At 47.9% G+C, this 18,691-nt stretch overlaps 1 protein-coding gene across 1 annotated transcript; it reads right to left on the minus strand.

The window, feature by feature from the left end:
* Positions 1-320: 320 nt before the first annotated feature.
* On the minus strand, positions 321-1,987 carry LOC141737954 (vitelline membrane outer layer protein 1-like). The gene is made up of 3 exons (XM_074572966.1): positions 1,817-1,987; positions 1,134-1,237; positions 321-615 (listed from the first exon to the last, which is right to left on the minus strand). The coding sequence occupies exons 1-3, from the start codon at positions 1,985-1,987 to the stop codon at positions 321-323; spliced, it is 570 nt and encodes a 189-aa protein (XP_074429067.1).
* Between the last annotated feature and the right edge of the window lie 16,704 nt (positions 1,988-18,691).

The following is an 18,691-nucleotide window of genomic DNA, read 5'->3' on the forward strand; positions in this document are numbered from 1 at the left end:
GTCTATGGGGGTGTAGACACAGTGTACAGACATTGCTCTCTGTGTTCATCAGTGGCTGGCTGTGCGTCTCTGTGTCTGTGTGTGTGTGTGCACCGTCCTCAGCCTCGCTGCAGGCTGGACCTGGGCGCCGGGAGCTGCAACAAACCCACCTCCACTGGACGGGGGCAGGAGGAAACGCCCTGGGTACTGTAGCCTCAGGATCTGGCTGCCCTTTACAAAATGCAACGGAGAAAAATGCACACTGCTCCTTGTGCAAGGACAGATTCAAGGTTTAATGGTCGATCACTTTGTAGATGCTGGCATGGTGTGGGGGTTTGGGCTCATTCACAGCAGAAGACTCTCATGTCGTTGAGAGCTGTGTCATCCCCCTTTCCCTGGGGTTCCTCCACCTTTGTCTGGAGCCCACAGATGGCTCCGGAGGTGCAGTTGCTGCTCCATGGGCCGAAGTGACCCCACAAAAGGCCCTCGCCCTCCAGCTTTGTCCCATCTGAGCAGGTAAACCTCACGTTGTTGGCTGCTGTGTTGTCACGCAGGTGCCGCATCTTTTCCACACGCAGTGAGAAGGAAACCAGCTTGTTGCTGGGGCAGAACTGGGCCTTGGTCCAGTTTCCCCACCTGCCAGAGAAGAAAACAACTCACCAAGATGTGTTCAGCCTCTGCTGTGCTGCAATCAACACCACAACTTGCCTGGGATCCTGGAAGTCCTGGGGTAGGGCTGGTGGGTTTCTACAAGCACATTTCACTCTGCTTCCCCATCACCCCCTAGATGCCTGGCCACCATCAACCCTGTTGCTGCAGGACCCCATGGGAATTTCATCTGCTTGCTTTGTCCCTGCTACTTAATAGCAATGTCCTTTTCAAAGTAAGAATTTGAGGAAAAGGAGAAAATACAGGTTTAAGATCTGCATTTTTGAACTCCTTCATCTTTCAAAATACTGTCCCCTTCCCTGGGACCAGATCTCTACCCTAAGACCTTCACAGTTTGTGGCCAGGGGGACCTCACCCACCTCCTCAAGTGGGATGGGGAGCCACCGTCACAGGGGTGCCTATGGAGAAACCATCACACTGGTTTTCCTTCATGCTCCCCCAAAGCTGCTGCCCTGAAGGAGGATGAGAAAGCGAAGACTACTCACTGCCCCACGGAGGACTCGATGGCTGTGCCGTCCGTGCAGAGCAGGCGGATGCCGTTCAGAGCTGTGTCGTCACCAAACAGCCAAAATCCCTGGTAGGGCTGCACCTTAGAAGAAGGGAAGAAAATGGGAGAGGTCAGTACCCTCCCCCTTTTAAAAGAAGAGACGAGGTGAGCCCTTGTCATGAGGCGTGGTAGGAGGCTTCAGGGACAGAGCCGGACACAGGTAGGGCTGTGAGGCAGCTCCACGGCATTTCTCAGGGGGGCCTTTTTGCTGTTGCCCACCTCTACTTTCTTTCCAAACTGCGGAGCAGAGGCTCTGGACACAGGAACACCTGGTGGCTGCTGCCTTGGGTCATACCCACCCTCTTGCTGTGTGCTGACACCCAGAGCTGCTGAGCTGGCAGCTGGGAGTTGTCCCAGCCCCTTGGGAATGGGCTCTGCAGTACCGACCCCAAGTCTTTTCTTACCCCATGGACACCTGCTAAGAAATCGCTCGCTGGCAGAGAGCCTGGAGAGCTGCTCTAGGCTAGAGATTTCTTCCTGACAAGCCTGCATGAACGATGCAGAGACAATGCAAGCTGCTATAAGGGGACAAAGTGTTGTGGCCAGCCCTGCTGAGACCAGAACAAAATAACATCATTTCACAGCATGACTTTTTTCCACCCCAAAGGAGTGAAATCTTACCTTCACTTCAAATCCCTTAGCATAGCCGCTGGGGCAAAAATGTTGGTGTCCCCAAGAGCCCCAAGGGCCTCCGTTGCGCACCATGAGGATGGACTCATACTCCCGTGCCTCAGTGTCCTGGAGGCAGCAGGAGCCCAGCAGGCAGAGGACGGCAGGAATGAGCAGCTGCATCGCGGTGAACCTGCTTGGGGCCTCACTGCATGGAGGTGATGGCACAGGGGAATTTATGAACCAGCAGAGTGGGTGGGAGTCCTTGGGGAGTGTCAACAAACCCCATGGGAAGTGCTGGTTGTTGCTATGTACTGCTCCTGTTGCCAACCTGTCCCTCGGTGGTGGGGCCACCCTTGCCAGGCAGAAGGGCTGTCGCTTGTTTGCACTGGACAGGGGGCTTGCAGGGCTGTGAAAACTTGTGGATGTGAGGGAAGGGGGGGCAGAGCTGGGGCCACTCCCCAAGAGGGTGCTGTGGTTTTGAGGAGGGTCCTGGCAATGCTGCGAGGAGGGTGTTGGAGAGGGTGAGGTGGGAGGAGGAGTGGTGGACTGGAGAGGTTAGAAACCTCTGAAGGGGCTGAGGGAAAATGGAGGTGGAGGGTTCTCAGGGTCCTTTGTACCATGGAAGTCCTCGCTTACTTCCTCTTCCTCACTTTCCTTCTCTCCTTACCATCCTACTGGGGCTGAGGAAAGTGCCTGACTGGAAGCCATTGCATTTTGCTCTGGGACGTGCATTAAGTGTAGGTGACTATGTAAACGGTGGCAACCCCTTCTCACAGGGAAACTGCTCCAGCTGCCAACCATCTTGTGTGGCCTTCACTGAACTCACTGCAGTTCATTCATGTCTGTCTTATACTGGGGGCAGGGGAACGAGAGCAAAACTGCATGCGGTCCCATCACCCCATGGACTTGTGCAGACACAGCTCCCAGCTGCTCAGAGGTGTCTTTAGGAGGTGTGAGCACACAGAGCGGGTGGCAGTTCCCAGCAGGAGCAGACCCTGCTTCTGCTGTTGTTCCGCTCTCAGATGTGAGTTCCTGTTGCATGCCTTGTTCCTCCAGAGGGACTAGCCAGAAAAGAAACCCCTGCTGGCAGCAATATTCATGGGTATCCTGTGAGTAGTTGCTGAGCAGGAGGATAAGCTGCCCATGGTCCCACTGAAGAGTCAGTGATGGTGCCACCTGGGAGATATGTCCTGTGAGGTCTATAGCAGCATTATGTCCTACACTATAAACACAGCCAACACAGGGAGAAAGAGTTATTCCAGGCTTCAATTTCTGAAGAATGGAATAGCCTGCTTCTATAATAGCCATTTTTTGCAGGTGAGGGAGGAAGTGTTGCTTTCAGTTCAAATCTGCTGATATTATCCCTTGGGTAAAATCGTAAAGAAACCCAGTTACTCACGGCACCCCACAGGAGACAATGAGGATGAAAATGTATCTCATAGGCAACAGGAACCCAGCAGAAAGAAGACAACAGGGATGAAGGGCTGTGTGGTCAGGGTCCCGATCTGGAGAATGGACACTTTTCCACTACATCGAGATAGGACTTTCTAAGCTTGAGGTGTCAGGTGGATTTCCTCATAAGAGTGGCAGTCACCACAGCAAGAGCAATGGGCGATTGCCAGGTACCATATCCAGTAAAGAGCTGTGAATAAGTGATATGATCAGCCCTCTTCATTACCGATGATGGCTGCATGATGAGGCTTTCAGGATATTTGGAAAGTTATGGCTTTAGGGTGGAGCGGTGGCAGAGACACCTAGAACCATGGAAGGATCTTCAGGAGAAGCAGTGAAGAGGAGCTAGGTGGAGGAGGGGGCCCTGAAATGGCTAACCCCAAAAGATAGAGATGTTTTACAGTTTGTAGTTATATCCACAGGGCTCAATCTTGCTCTGTTTGGGTCCCTCTTATTGAGAGGGCCTATTTTTGTTGTCTTCCACTTTCACACAACTTCTCCTGTTTCCTCTCCGTCGATCAGTCTGAGCTCTAGTCCCAACGATCCTGTCACTGCAGGTAGGAGAAGGGGGATCCCGGCTGGGAAAAGACACTGTTCAGCATCTTTGCTGTTTTTTCTGCTGCCTGGGGAGGAGGCAGCCAGCGGCAGTGGCACCGGGTCAGTGGTTCTGAGATACTCCATCAGGAAGCAGTGAAAACAATTCATACTGGTAATGAACTCTGCCTGTGGGAGAAAGCAGACACGCAGTATGCCTTTCTATAACTTCAGAGTGGGGAGCTAGAAAACAAGCAGGGAACGAATCTCGGCTTTATGTTTCCCTCTCTTGTCTCTCATTAATTTTTAACCCTTCCAGAGTGATGAAGCTCCTTCTTCAGTCAAAGAAATTTTATTTTTTTTTCCCCCACAGAAAACCTTCCCAGCTCTAGGAGTAACACATGGACTGGAATGAAAATGCTGGGATCAGTATCAGCAGCTGAATTTGTGCTGCTGGGGTACAGGGCCAATGGGTACTTTGGGATAAATCTGCGTATACGCTGAACTTACCTGAGTATCCAGCGATGTCTCCAGCGTCCCTGCTAATGGACATTTTCTCATCTGGGGAAGCTCTTTCTCTTAACTCTCTGCTTCTTTTTCTCTTCCGTTAACCTGCAGTCCTCCAGTCAGGCAGGGAAAGTACCAGCTTGCAAGCCCAGGATGGGTGGACTTTTCATTATGTTAGATTGGGAAGCTGGAGTTTGAACTTCTCAGTGAGCCTGTCGGCTTCTTTGCTGGTTAGCTTTGGCAGCTAGTTGTAGGGTCATGTTATGTGACACATCTTTTTTTCTTTTAATTGAATTATTGGAAGACAGGATAGCATTAGACTCACTCAGCAGTGGAATTGAAGACATGATAGCAAGCGTAGAACAAAGACCAGTTCTGTATTTTTGCAAACATATAAACCAAAAAGAAATTTATCTTATTTTTTGGACAACTTAAGTGCTCCTCCCTATGACAAAAAATAACTGAGAGTTACAATGAAATCAAGATCTTTGGAAACAGTGCAGGTGTTCAAAATAATCAGAAATCAGCAGAATAGAAAAAGGCACTCACAGAGCCAAAATATCAAGATAAAAGCGTGAAGTGCTGCAGTAGCTTTGTTGACATTGCATATATGCATTTACATTGTAGATACTGAAGTGTAGGTTAGGTGAATCCCACTTTTGGTGTGCCAGAAAGTATTTAATTATTTACTGCCCATTTACAAGATGGATGGGCTCTCCAGGGAAGGCACAGGAGCTGTGTTCTCAGTTGGCCGCCTTCTCTAGCAACATAAACCTTTTTAGATGATGGTGAGAAAAAGTTACTTTAAGTTGTATGTGGACTGAAAACATTCTTGGAATGTCCTTTGTAATGTCGTTGGAGATAAAGCCAGTTAAATTTTTTCCACATTTGGAAACTAAAGATTTTGGATAAAAGACGTAGTTTCAAGCATTCTTTGGTGCTGCCAAGGCGCCAGTCAGCCTTTGAAGCATGTAGCACTCCCGCCGCTGTCATGTCAGTTTAAAAACAGATGCAGAGGCTCAAAGCTTTCTATGCTACTAATGGTGTTCTTTGAGGGACAGGGGACAGGCACTGGCCGACTTTGTTGGTGCACCTAGACCAGATACACAGGCACATTGCCAGCTGGGTGGGGGACAGCACTACTTGTCTACAGCACAAGAGTGGTGACGTGTGATTCCTGTGAATATGAGAAATATATATGAATATATATGAGAATATGAGAAAAGTGATTAGAAACATCCCTAGTAACACAAAGTCATTAGACTGAGGCAGAGTCTGTGCCTTCTCACCACTCCCAGTGCAGGGCAGCTGGTACTGAGAATTATCTCTCCAAGGCAAAAGTAGAGGCAAAGACATCTTTCCTCTTCACAGTTTCTTTCTTGTTTCTGCTGCTTCTTGCTCTTTTCTGTTGACTGGTGAGGCTGCCAGAGCTGTGGTTCAGGTTCATCTAAGTTGTGACACCCCCATTTATTTGTCTATACGAGAGTCCCCCTGTGACCTTTGTGTCTGAGTTGCTGCTACAGTCAGTGGGGATGCACACGCTTGGTGCAGTCTAGACGTTGAATCCACTGAACAACCTTTATGCACCTTATTCAGCTGCCCAAGGTTAGGTGTCTAGTGCCACTGGAGACTGTTTACCAAGCCAGAAGGTGCACGCTTTTTTTTAAGCCTGGTAATAAGAAACTAGGTTCTACTTTATGTTTCCCTCTACTTATTTTTTTTTCCTATGGTTGTCTTTCATATTTCACGATAACCATTTCTCATGGATCTTTTTATCTCAGCTGAATACAATTTCTATGGAGAGTCTCCGTGAGGACAGAGTGGGTTGTTTCTGGAGAGAATCTGTAATAGAGAAATGCTGTCAGTGGTTAAAGTATGTATTAAAAGATGCATGTGAAATAGGTAGCAAGCTTATCACACAGCTTGCTAGCTGCCAGGTACCCACCTAGACACTCTTTCTCTCCCCCTCCTCATCAGGACAGGGGAAGAAAACAAGATGAAAAGCTCATTGGTCAGGATAAGGACAGGGAGGTCACTCACCAGCTAGTCAGGGGCAAAACAGATTTGACTTGGGGAGGGTTAATTTAATTTATTGCCAATGAATAACAGAGTAAGATAGTGAGAAATAAGATCAAAACTAAAAACACCTTCCCCCCCACCCCTCTCTTCTTCCTGGGCTCAACTTAAGTCCTGACTCTCTACCTCGTCCCCTTGAGCTGCGCAGGGGGACAGGGAATGGGAGTTGCGGTCAGTTCATAACACTGTCTCTGCTGCTCCTTCCTCCTCATGCCCTTCCTCTGCTCCCGTGTGGGATCCCATTCATGGGAGACAGTCCTTCACAAACTTTTCCAATGTGGGTCCTTCCCACAGGCTGCAGTTCTTCACAAACTGCTCCAGCGTGGTTCCGTTCCATGGGTGCAGTCCTTCCGGAATGGACTGCTCCAGAATGGGTTTCCCATGGGAACATAGGTCCTGACAGAAAACCTGCTCTGCTGTGGGCTCCTCTCCGTGGGCTGCAGTTACTGCGAGGAGCGTGCTCCAGCATGGGCTCTCCACAGGCTGCGGCTTCCTTCAGAGCACATCCACCTGCTCTGGTGTGGGATCCTCCACAAACTGTAAGTGTGGCTATCTGCTCCTCCGTGGACCTCCATGGGCTGCAGGGGGACAACATGCTTCACTATGGTCATCGTCATGGGCTGCAGGGAAATCTCTGCTACAGCGCCTGGAGCACCTCTGCCCCCTTCTTCTTCACTGACCTTGGTTTCTCTCACAGTTTCTCACCTTTCTCCCAGCTGCTGTGCAGCATTGTTACCCTTTCTTAAATGTGTTACCACAGAGGTGCCACAAGCATCACTGATGGGCTAAGCTTTGGGCAGCAGTGGGTCCATCCTAGAGCTGGCTGGTGCTGGCTGTGACTAACACAGGGGCAGCTCCTGGTGTCTTCTCACAGAAGCCACCCCTGCAGTCCCCCCACTACAAAGACTTTGCCATGTAAATCTGGTACACATTGGCAGACCCTACTGTAGTATATAAGCTGGAATAAGAAGTCTGTAGTTACTCAGATCACCCTTGGAACAATTTTTTAAAATTGACCTCATGTTTGCCCCTTTAGCCTTCCAGTAATTTAAAATGACACGTTATCCATCACTGCAATGACCTTAGCTCTTCCACTTTAGAGACATCTTAGACCACTTGAGTGCTTAGTATCAGTTCTAGTTATTTTTTGCTATTCGCTCTGTGAATTTTTTTCATCTCTCTTCTAAGGTAATTTTAATTTCTATCTATTCTTTCCTAAGATCCCTAGCGCCCAAGAGTGGTTAGAACCATCTGAACTGAAAGTTTCTTCCACTATGAGCATTGGTGCAAATAAATAATTTAAAAATGGACATATCTACTGCAATCTTCTTTTACACCATCAGCTGGTCCTACAGATTTTCTGACAGCTGCCTGAATCTTTGACATGAAGAAACATTATTAGCATTAATTCCCTTTGCCATTTGTTTCTCAAAGTGCTTTTTGTCTGCTGTGTTTTTACATGCAATCTGCCACCAGATATGTTACTTCTATTTTTTTTCCATTTGGCCACATGTTTAGCTTTTACTGTTTCCCGCAGCCTCCCTTACCTTATGCTTTAACAATGCCTAGTTCCTTTTACCCTTCCTCAAGTCCTTGTTAATAAGTTCTGTGCACTGGTCCTGTACGTCCAGCACCATGACCCTTAGGCTGCTCCTGCTGTCGGTCAATGTGCAAGCTCTAGGGTTTCCTTTGCAGGCTGCCTTTTGGCAGGAAGAATGGAGAAGGACCCCCTGCAGGGTCCGTGCCCATGGTTTGTCTGTGAGCAGTGGGGAGAGAGAGCCAGGAGCTATTCCGAGCACTTCTGAGGACTTGGTGACAGAGACCTTCAGCATCACCTCAGCCCTGCGATGGCAGAGAGAGACATGGGCATCCTGCGACTGTGAACATGCCGCGTGCCAACAACAATCTCTACTCCTTTTTATGAGATTACTGAGAACTTTTTTGAGAAATAAAACGCTGCTGAGGAGCATGATAACACAAATTATAGCTGTTGCCCGAGGAAGCTGGCAGGCAGGTCAACAGCCTTTCCCAGGGACCTGCCTGCCTGTTGCCCACTTTGTTCCCACCCGATCAATGAGCAGGAATCCTGGCTGCAGCTGGGGTGGGGAGTGAGGGGCTGAGGCTGCCCCACAACCCCATGGAGAGCTTGTGGGGAGGGTTTTCTGCAGATCTGGAGAGGAGAGAGCCAGAGTGACTGAACTGGTACAAAACTAGAGATATCACAGTGTTACTGACATAACTGTGAAAGCAAAACTCTTCTCTTGGCTTGCCCTCTGCATTCCAAACACATTTCCTTTCTGATTTATGCTCTTCCTTCCAGTTTACGCTGTCCCTTCTCCGCTTTCATCAATTTCCAGACACTATCTCATCCCTTCTCTTTCCTAAGTCACACAGATTTATCCTTTTGAGCTCTTCCTTTGCACTTCCTTCTGATATTTTCTGTGTTGTCTGGGAACTTTGGACATTTGAAGAGTTAAACCCCTGTTAAGTGTTGTCTGCAAAGTCTCTAATTTGTTCTTCGGTCCCAGATCTGAATTTCAGGTGTTCTTTAAGCTAACACACAGCAAGCTGATTGCAAACCAAGGTGAAGAAAAAAACCCAGCCAAACAATGAAAATACCTCAAGCACAAAGGAATTCTCCTTGTGAGACTGGATATTGCAAGTAGAAGGGCAGAAGGGAGATCATGGAAAAGCAGACTTTTTTTTTACTGTCAATGCAAATCCCTCGGTATAGCCACAGGAGGAAAAGTGCCTAATCCCTTTGTTTCCCCAGGAGCCTCCGTGGGCACAGCAGGGATGGAGCTGTGCTATTGAGCTCCTTTGTGCCGAGCACGGCAGGAACAGAGCAGGCAGGCAGAGGGCAGCTGCAGGAGGGTTACGTGACACCATTCATCTTGAGCCTACTGAAAGAGCAGGGGCTGGGTGGCTCCCAGCTTTGGAAACAGGGGAACTTATACTCCAGCAACATAGGGTGATCCAACCTTTATAACCGCTGCTGGTATCTGCTCCTGTGTCCTCTGAGAGCAGCTGTCAGGCCGAGGAGAGACACTGCTCAGTACAACAGCAAGACAGGAAAACTGGCCATGTTTGCTGGCAATGAGGTGGCACGGTTGGGCAGCTCCTTGAAGTTCGTTGTTAGGAAAAGTAGATGTTAGACGGAGTGTAAAACAGGTCCTCAGTTGGTCAAGTAAAGGTGCAGCCAGAGAACTTTTATCTCATCACAGTCCCATACGGAGGCTTGATGGCTGTTTCTATTGACCCCCAACATCATTGGTATCCCCTTTCTTAGGGTCCCCCAGGCTCCCTGTTAATCTGTGCTCCAGCCACTGCATGCACCGACCTCTTCTGTCTTTCCACTCCTGTCTCTCTGGGACACGCTGGCATGTGGGAGGTGATCTTGATTTGGTGGCTATGTGACATGCCCGCAGCATAAGGACTTTCTGACTTGCTACTGGCCAGGACCTCTAAGATGAAGCACGTGATGTGCATTATGTGTTATTTTTTTTGTCCTCAGATGGGAAACAGATAATAACCTGAGTTTAGCTTTGTTTGTTCATATCTCTTGCTTTGTCTTGTTTCTTACCAGCCCCTTTGTATTCTGTTCTCATCATGAATCCTCTTGCCCTGACCAAATCCAATTTCCACAGAAAAGCTTCATGAAGAATGAATAGGGTGGCTTTTGGAGAGAAAGAGAGTAGCAGGCAAATGTCAGGCCAGGTCATTATTAATGGTTTCCTATAAAATAAATAATAAGCTTATTAACTTTGTAGACTACAGCAAGCTGTAATAGGCTGCAAGCACTTTGGAGGACACAGCTTGAGCCTGACAAATGGTCTTTTCGAATTGGAGAAATAGTTTGAGAAAAATAGGAGGCAGGTCTGCAGGGACAAGTGCGAGCTCCCACCTTACGCAGAAATAAGCATCTGCATGTGGAAAAATGCCTGCATTAACATCTCTCTGCAGAGAAGGGCCCGGGGGTCATAATGGACCAAAGGCAAAGCATGAGTCAGCGGCGTCAGGTCGTCTCCATGCCGAGATATATGAACCAAATTACAGCCTGCAAGACAAATGGAGTGATTTTTCTTCTCAGCGTGTGTGAGCCCCCAGCAGGGATGCTCTGCTCAGCTGAGGGCACTGAACTTCCAGAAGGACGTGGCCCAGTTGGAAAGAGTCCAACGGAAAGCAACAAAAATGGTCAGCGGTCTGGAAATCATGACCTGTGAGGACCGAGCGTGAGAGCCGGGGCTGTATAATTGAGAGACGGGAGGCCTGGGGAAAGGGAGTCATGGGAGGAGCAGTTCAATTAGGGCTGTGCAGCTAGTGCTGCTGTGGGAAGACGTGGGGAGGGCAACGCAGGCAGCACGGGGGGGAAAATCTGCCCCAGCTTTTCCTATCTCCTTCCTCATCGGGCTGCCTCTGTGCCACGTAGAGCCAGGCTGGGCAGCAGCTGTAAGGGGCCAAGGTGGGCTGCAAGGAGAGTCTGCGTGTGGGGCTCGGTGGCTGTACGGGAACCCCTGTTCAAGGGGGAGATGTAAAAAATATATTGGGGAGGTAAACATTACTTCAGGGCCTGAGAAAACATGTCACAGTATGAGTTGTGTCACCTAGGGTACGTACAGAATGAGAGGATCAGCAAGTCCCCACACCCTGCATTACGAACAGCCCGAGGCCACTGCGGGGGGGCGGGAGAAGAGCCTGAGACAGTACAAAATACTGCTGCAAAGAGAAAGGGAATGACCTGGTCTCTGTCTGCCTGGGACAAAGAGTAATGGATGAGCATTGCAGCAGGCAGAGATTGGACACTGGGGTGCACTTGATAACAATAGTTATGCCAAGGGAGGCTGGGAGAGCGCCGTCGCTGGAGGATTCTTGGCAAAGTTTGAGCAGATGTGCGTCAGGGATGATTAGCATGCAATGATTGCCTTGGAGCAGGAATGCGCTAGAAGACTTCTTGATCATCCTTCCAGACCTGCATGCTCTAACTAAATGACTCTTCGTGCAAGTCCAGCAGTTCAAAACAAGGAGCCCGCCCTGACCTTTGGATGGTGAGTGGGGGCAGAGCCCCCAGGAGCTGCTTTCTCCTCTGGGGACTCACTGGGCATGTAGCTGCACCTGGGACCAATGGGGACACGGGTGGGAACAGCACGAGAGAAGACCCTTATGGAGACCAGCGCAGCTGTCGTGGACACAGCTCTGCTTGTGGACCCTATCTGCTGTCAGCGCTCACCACAGGGTGTCTGCAGCAAGGGGGGCTTTGCTGAAGCATGGGTTGCTGGAACCCATGCGGAATGCATGGGTTGCAAATGGACCGAGGTGGGAGGGAGGTTCCACGTCTCCCCCTCAGCCACGCACGATCATGTCGTATTTGTCTGTAAGCTCGTTGGGGACAGCTTTCCCTGGGGCCTCGCCTGGCTGCTGGCCTTGGCCCTGGCACTGCTGTGCTCCCAGGGAGCAAAGCCTCCATCGGTGTTGCAAAGAGGGAGTGTGAAATAGCAAGTGACAGGCATTTACGGGAGCTTCACACCAGAAATTGGGTGAAGGCTGCTGCCAAAAGCATCGTTACAACGTGTATCTTTTCTTTGTATTTGCAGGGTAAAATTGGAGAAAAAATATGAGCAAAGGCAGTTGGACAGCTGGGATCTAACTGTTTACACAAACTGTTGATGGAGAATGCAAGTAACCAGGGTCTTATATACATTACAGCATGTGCTGCATTTATTAGATTAAGTATATAAAAATATTTATTAGATCACATTTTATTATGTTTTACTGTGATCATAAGCTTGTACTGAATTTCCCAGCTCCTCTACAACTGGCCAGCAGAATGGAAGTACTAAATAATCTTGAACTTTTATTAATACAAGTTGGACAAGGGTTGCAGATAAGAAAAAGTTGGACATCAAATTCCTGCTGTGCTGGGAGTCCTTTTCCTGACCAGTAACACGAGCCTAGCAAAGGGTAAATTTCCCCCAAGCAGTAGTGAAGAAAACAAACAAGGAAATAAATCCTGCCTAGCACTGACAAGCGAGAAATACCATAGAGCAAATTTTCTAGGGATACTTGGCACTTCCCTCTAGCTACAGCATTGTTTGTGGATCTGGGTGAGCCTGAGTGTACCTGCCTGGTCTGGCCCAGGTTGGGCTGAGGAAACATCCCTCCAGACTGGCATGAGCTCCTTTCGAAGGTAGGGATAGGAAGTGAAAGGACATCTGGGGGTCAAGCAGGGGAAGGAAAAAAGAGTAGAAACAGTGGTTTCCTTGGGCTGAGTTTCTCTGCCGTTGCCAGATCTGGAGCAGTTATTCAAGTGAAGGAGCTGCTTGTGCGTCCTGGAAAAGGTTCACTTCTGTGGGACTGGAAAGCCTCGCCACTCTGGGTCCCTGGTGGTGCAGCAGCAGTGAAGACCTGATGGGGGAGCAGGGACAGCAAATCTCCAAAGCATCTGTAGCAGCCAATGTTGCAGCAGTGGCTGGCTGGCTCATCACCGCTGCTCTCCTCTGCCTTTGATACCGTACATGGATGCTCTTCGGAGCTGTGTCATCACCTCTACTTTTAGCAGACTCTGCCTGGGAGGAAGTAAAGATCTAGTGACAAGAGAAAAGACGGGAAGATTGGAAAAGTGTCACCTCAGTTTTATTCAGGGGTTCAATAAAATTCTGTGCATATTTCGATTTAAATGAGCCTCTTAAAAAAATGAAATTAAAACTGAAGTTGACACACCACATGGTTTCAATAGTGATCCACAAAGCTGTTTCCTGCACATTTCCTTCTCATCCAGGCTGTAAAGCTGAGGTCCTGGACCCCGTCTGGAAAAAAATGAGGGGGCTGCCTTGCCCTTGTCTCCCCTCTCATCAGCTTGCTGTCCCCAGGCTCCTGCAGAACTTTCATTTCTTGCAGCAACACAGAGATCACGACAGCTCCAGTCGGCATGGGAGGGGAGAGCCCAGGCTTGATTTGCATTAATTTATGCACTAAGGCTTCCCTTTGTCTGAGGAGCTTTTTGCTAATAGATCCCTCATTGGCAGGAGCCAAGGTCTAATTACATGATAAAATTGTGCAGCTGTGGCCAAAGAAGAGACACACGCTGCTAATAGAGTATTTTTCCACAGTGGTCTGTCCCAGTTTGGAGAGAAAAATAAACTCTCTTTTTTTTTTTTTGGCTTGTATGACTACATCTCATGTAGGCATATGGTCAAAATAAAGAAGACCTCAGCCTCACTGGTGAAGCTCTTATGGCCAAGGTGTTTGGACCTGCATTTCAAGAAACTCAGGGGCTTTGCCCTTCTATACCTGGCCATGGGTGAGGAATGGACACAAGGATTGAAGCACTGAGGAAATTCCCCAAAGCAAGTAAAGATGAGGGGAACAGAGCATTTGAAAGGCCGCCAGCTTCCCATTTCTATGGGGAGTTAAGAGGGTTTGTGGATAGGATTACCCTATTTTTGTGAAAGTTGTTCTGGGCAAATGTCCATAAGTTTCCAAGAAATTGAGAAAAATCCATATTCCAGCTGCATAAAATTACTGAAAAGCTGGACATGCAGGGGGACATGTAGATATGGGATAGTTTTTGGCATGCAGCCTGGGAAACTGTGAACTGCTGTTGTCACCACAGATGGTGGTACCTGTGAAAAATCATGTGCTGGGATCAAGGAAGGTTTTCAGAGGGAGTTAATGAGATGTGGGCATAGGACCATTTTCTCTCGTTGTTGAATGCGCAGTCCAAGTGTTTGTGTGCACACTAAAGCCCGTTAGAGGCCTCATTGAATGCATCACTTTTTTTATTTTCTTTACAAAATTATCTTCTGGGGTTCCACCTGAAATAAATTTCAGTTTTTAAGAGGAACTGCAAGATATTTGGAGTCAGAATGATGCTAACATTTTCTTCTAGGAAGAGTTATATGTGTTGTTGCTGTGTACAGGCTTGCTAGCAATACCTGTTGAGATTTCCTACTGTTTGCTTCTCTAAGACTGATTTCAGCTGCTTGTAGCTTTTCCAGTCTACAACCATTTGTGCTGAAATTTTCTATTTGTGGTTGCAGTGCCTGACTCAATGCAAAAGTTTTTCCTGGAAATTTTTCTGGAATGATGATAAGGCCGTTGCTTGAGGGAGATGGGCAGAAAAACTTACATACTAAAAATGGTAACTTACTTCTCCTTGTTGTGAGGAGTAGTGATCTCCACTTGTGATCAGTAGTGATCCCCACTGAGATGGTGGAGAGTTGTACTATGAATTTGCAAATTTCAATTCTACCGATGCCAGTGCTCATAGCTTGAGGGGTTTAGCTCCTTTTAAAAATTCATTAGAAAATTAGACACTCTAAGAGGTAAATGGGAACTCAAGAACTAGCGTAGGAGGAGTAACCAATTATTCATTTCATTTAGTATTTTTAAGTAATTAATTTAATACTGAGGTCAAGACAAACTCATCAAAGTGATGCAAGAAAATGTTTTTTGAAGGGATGAAGGGTGGCAAGACTGGGACAGAAAGACCCACTCCAAAAGGACCTGTTACATGGGAATTTTATCTGAGTACAAAAAAAAAGAAGGGACCACAGCACAGCAAATAGCTGAGAAAGGGAGATTTTTCACCAAGGCACTCACCTTTTGTCCCTGAAATAAGAAACCAAGCAAGAACCCAAAAGAGCATCTGAAGGGCCAGGTGTGTTTGCTCAGGCAGGGTGACACAGTGGCAGCCAGGGGACACCCAGACCTGCCCTTTGGCTGCAGCCCACACAAACCTGAAGGAGTGAAGAGAGTCACTGAGAAAGGGCTTTGACCTGGAGGTAATGCCATAAAAAGAAAAAAGAAGGTGTCTGCTTGCTTCTCTCTCTGCTGTTCCTGAGATCCTTCCCCCTACATCTATGTGGCAGGTCCTGCGTGGGCCACCCTACAGTCACTCTCCCTGGTATCCGCCTTGTCCCTGCACTGAACATGAGGGTATCATCTCCCACGTCTAGTTGTGAGTATGTTATGAGGGATGAACACTGGGGGAAGGAATGGAAACAGCAGTGTCAAGGTTTCAAGGACATGCCAAGAGCAGCATGATGGCAAGCGCATATAGGCAGACTCTTTCAAGTTAGAGCAGTGAGATAAATAAGCAGAGCCTGACACAGTCGATGAGTGTGAGAAAGTGATGAGTCTTTCATGAGAAGAAACTCTTGGGGCTGTCTGAAAACGTGCATGTGGCAGCAAATGGAAAGAGTTAAGTGGGCTTCCCGTAGGGCTGCTGGAGGACACATGCTGTGGGCAACACCCCGTTCAGATCGCCAGTTCTCTGTTAATGCTTCACTGACAGCTAGAGTGGCAGGCTTCGGTGGGGGCTAAGCAAACTTACACTTGCTGGAGCATTTAACCCTTTTTTTAATACATGCATATAAATTTACAAGCACATTATAAAGACGAGATGTCACTCACGTGCACCTAGCCTCTCTCTGAGAAGTTCTCAGGACAGGTGATTTTCATTCATACCCACACAGAGATTTGAAGTGTATTCAGAGACCGGCAGTTCCCACCAGCGTGGGACGTACCTCTGCTCTACAGTGACTCCAGAGAAGAGGGGATTGGGAAGCTTGTGCCCATTGGCTTCAGCCAGGATAGTGGTACATTTTAGTGGGTAGGGGTGTGGGTAAGTGGCTTCTGATAAAAAAAAAACCCAAAGATCATCTGAGACTTACAGAAGCAGTAGAGGACTTAGAGGAAACTGTGGAGGGGAGGTAATTGTTCCTCTTTTCCTTTCCTTTCCAAGTCTCTCTGGGCAAGGGGCAAAGCAGAAAGTGTTGCAAGAGGGACTGCATCTTGGAACCAGGGTCATGTGCAGGGAGCCAAGGTCTGGATATGATCAGTCTGGGATGACTGGGCAGCAAGACAGGGCCTGGGGACTGCAGCCTGAAACCCTGCTGAGTGTGAATGCTGCATAGGGCACTTCTGTCATGCCTCCCTTGGTGGTTCAACGTAGATCACTTCAGTCATTCATAGATGATTTCCTAATCATTGGTTGTTTTCTGAGTTGTTTGCACTGAGGCACTAGGGTCTCAACTGCAGAACGGAGTTTTCTACAAGCAGCTGTAGCTCTGCCCTGAATTTATTATGTCCTATGTACTACCTGAAACCTTGAAATCTAGTCAAGGAAATCTAGCACTCAGAGCAAATGGGTTCTTTTTTCTTTAGTTCATGTGCCTTGGTGCCTGGACTATTATACAGAGAAATGTCACTCCGTTTCACAAGAGTAACTAATGTTTGTGGAGCCCTTGGATACCTCAGTGAAGAACACTATGGAAACTCCCAAAGCAAATAACTGAACCTTTCCAGATCAGGGTTTTAACATGGTGTAAATAATAAATAGATCATGCTCTAAACAGCTACCATTGTTTGCAGGTGGTGACCAATTCTTGCTCTTGACGTTTATGACAGAGGTGAGGCAAGAGACGAAGGTTCGGATCAATGCGTTTGCAGGAATTGAAGCCAAGCAGATGGCAGGTTCAAAACTACAGAATAAATACCTATTCACAGCTCAGAAAGAATAGCCTTCATGTTTTCACTCCAAACTACATCCAGATAAAGCATTTCCACTATAGTCATCTGTTCCTAACAGAGACCCCAGAGTAACTCAACAGCGCTGGTCATGCATGATTTATCTTCTGGTTAGTCCAGAGCCTCCCGCGTAGTGTGAGTCCAGATCCCCACGCAAAGCTGTTGGCTCCAGACCAACACTGTGGTTCACATCATATCATGACAAGCGAGAAATGAAGTAGTGTCAGGATCAGGGCTGCCTCCAGGTCAGCCATCCACTGGTCACTGGTGAGGGCTGTGGGACTGAGGTTTGAAGGCTGCTAATTGAAGGTCTCAGCTTTTAAGGTGCTGCAAGCTTAAGTACAACAAAGCCCTTTAGCACTTGCTGAACTTTAAGAATATAAATGAAGTCCAGAAGATTAATGCTGTCCTTAAAGGCTTTGCTGGATCAATATACCTTGCAGCAGCAGTTCCAGAGGTGGATGGCTAACTGTAGATGACAGGGTCTGTTTCACAGTAAATTCTCTGGATCAGCATGACCGCCTGTGAAGACCTCTTGAGGGAGAGAAGGCTTTTGCTTGAGTTTCCCCGTGTAAGTATTCAAACTGCAGTGGCCAACAGTAATTCCCAATGACCATCAAATTCTTCTGCCCTGCTCCAGAGTGGAAGGGGACTGTAATTCCACATGTGCATTTCCTGTAAGAACATGGTCTCTCTCCCATGAGTCTTCATCTGAAGGCCTCAAGACTCTTTGTCAAAACACGTGGTATAGTAGAGACCATCATGCTGCCTGGCTCTGGGTGTAGGCCAGGGTGCAATCTGCTCTGTTTATGAGCATCTCAGAGTGGTGGCTAAACTGTTTTCAGCCAACACCTGAATCACCTTAGGAGATACAAAATTTTGATATAAGTAACAGGTCTTTACAGATATTAAACACTTCTTTTAGATATTTTGATACCAACGACATGTCTTCTCCTTTCTTTTCATCCTCCCCTTCACTTGTGCTCAGGATCTGCTAATTAAGTCCTTTTTAAAAATAAAGATATACTTTGAATGATCTGCTATTTATCAGACTAATCTACAAATATTCAATTTTCTTTTCAGAGCTTTGTGCGCAGTTTCTTTCTTTCCTTTCCTTCTTCCTTCCTCCCTCCCCTAACCCTGAGCAGACCTCAATCTGCTCTTTTGGCGTTACTGAGCATCCATAGCCACCCTGTCGCTGCAGGCATGGCCAAAACCCAGCCACAGCACAGGCTGCCTTTTTCCACAAGGCAGTTAAAGGGTGAGGAAAGAAACCGGGGAGGATGGTCAAGATCCACCAGTAGGAGCTTGGGGAAGGTGGCGTCAGCGACAAGAGCAGTCCCAGCTCTCTGCAGGGGACACTCTGGGACTGAAGTACCCTTGCTGGCATTGCTGTTATCACCACACAGGTTTACACGGCCAAGTGGTGAGGACTGAGTGACCTTCATTACGCTGATTGATCTGCATCCCCATGCAGAATATGCTGTAGCTGGTGGCAGCCTGTCCCCACCAAGGGAACCCCTTGGTTTGCTAGGGAAGAAAGCCCAGGTATGCATTGGTGTGTCCACAGCATATACAGCCAGGGGAGTAGGACCTTGACATGGATGAGGGGCATGAGTCACTTTTGGACATATTAGATACATCACAACACTCATGTTAGGGGACTGAAGAGCTTTGCGGCTGTGGTTAAGGCTAATGCTGAAAACTTTTCCCAATGCATTTTGAGGATAAGTTGTTAGGAGTTTTCATATGTGACCTTTAGTTGAAGATATGGTCATAGATTTGTAG

The sequence above is a fragment of the Larus michahellis genome, chromosome 1 (genome assembly GCF_964199755.1).
Source record: "Larus michahellis chromosome 1, bLarMic1.1, whole genome shotgun sequence".
NCBI lineage: Eukaryota > Metazoa > Chordata > Aves > Charadriiformes > Laridae > Larus > Larus michahellis.

Bases quoted from the DNA above. Each gene is read 5' to 3' on its own strand.
- LOC141737954 (XM_074572966.1), bottom strand. From the start codon at position 1,987: ATGCAGCTGCTCATTCCTGCCGTCCTCTGCCTGCTGGGCTCCTGCTGC. The intron at 1,238-1,816 runs GTAAGATTTCAC...CCTTCTTCTAAG, and splicing joins CTAAGGGATTTGAAGTGAAG to GTGCAGCCCTACCAGGGATT. The intron at 616-1,133 runs GTGAGTAGTCTT...CTTCTCTGGCAG, and splicing joins ATCGAGTCCTCCGTGGGGCA to GTGGGGAAACTGGACCAAGG.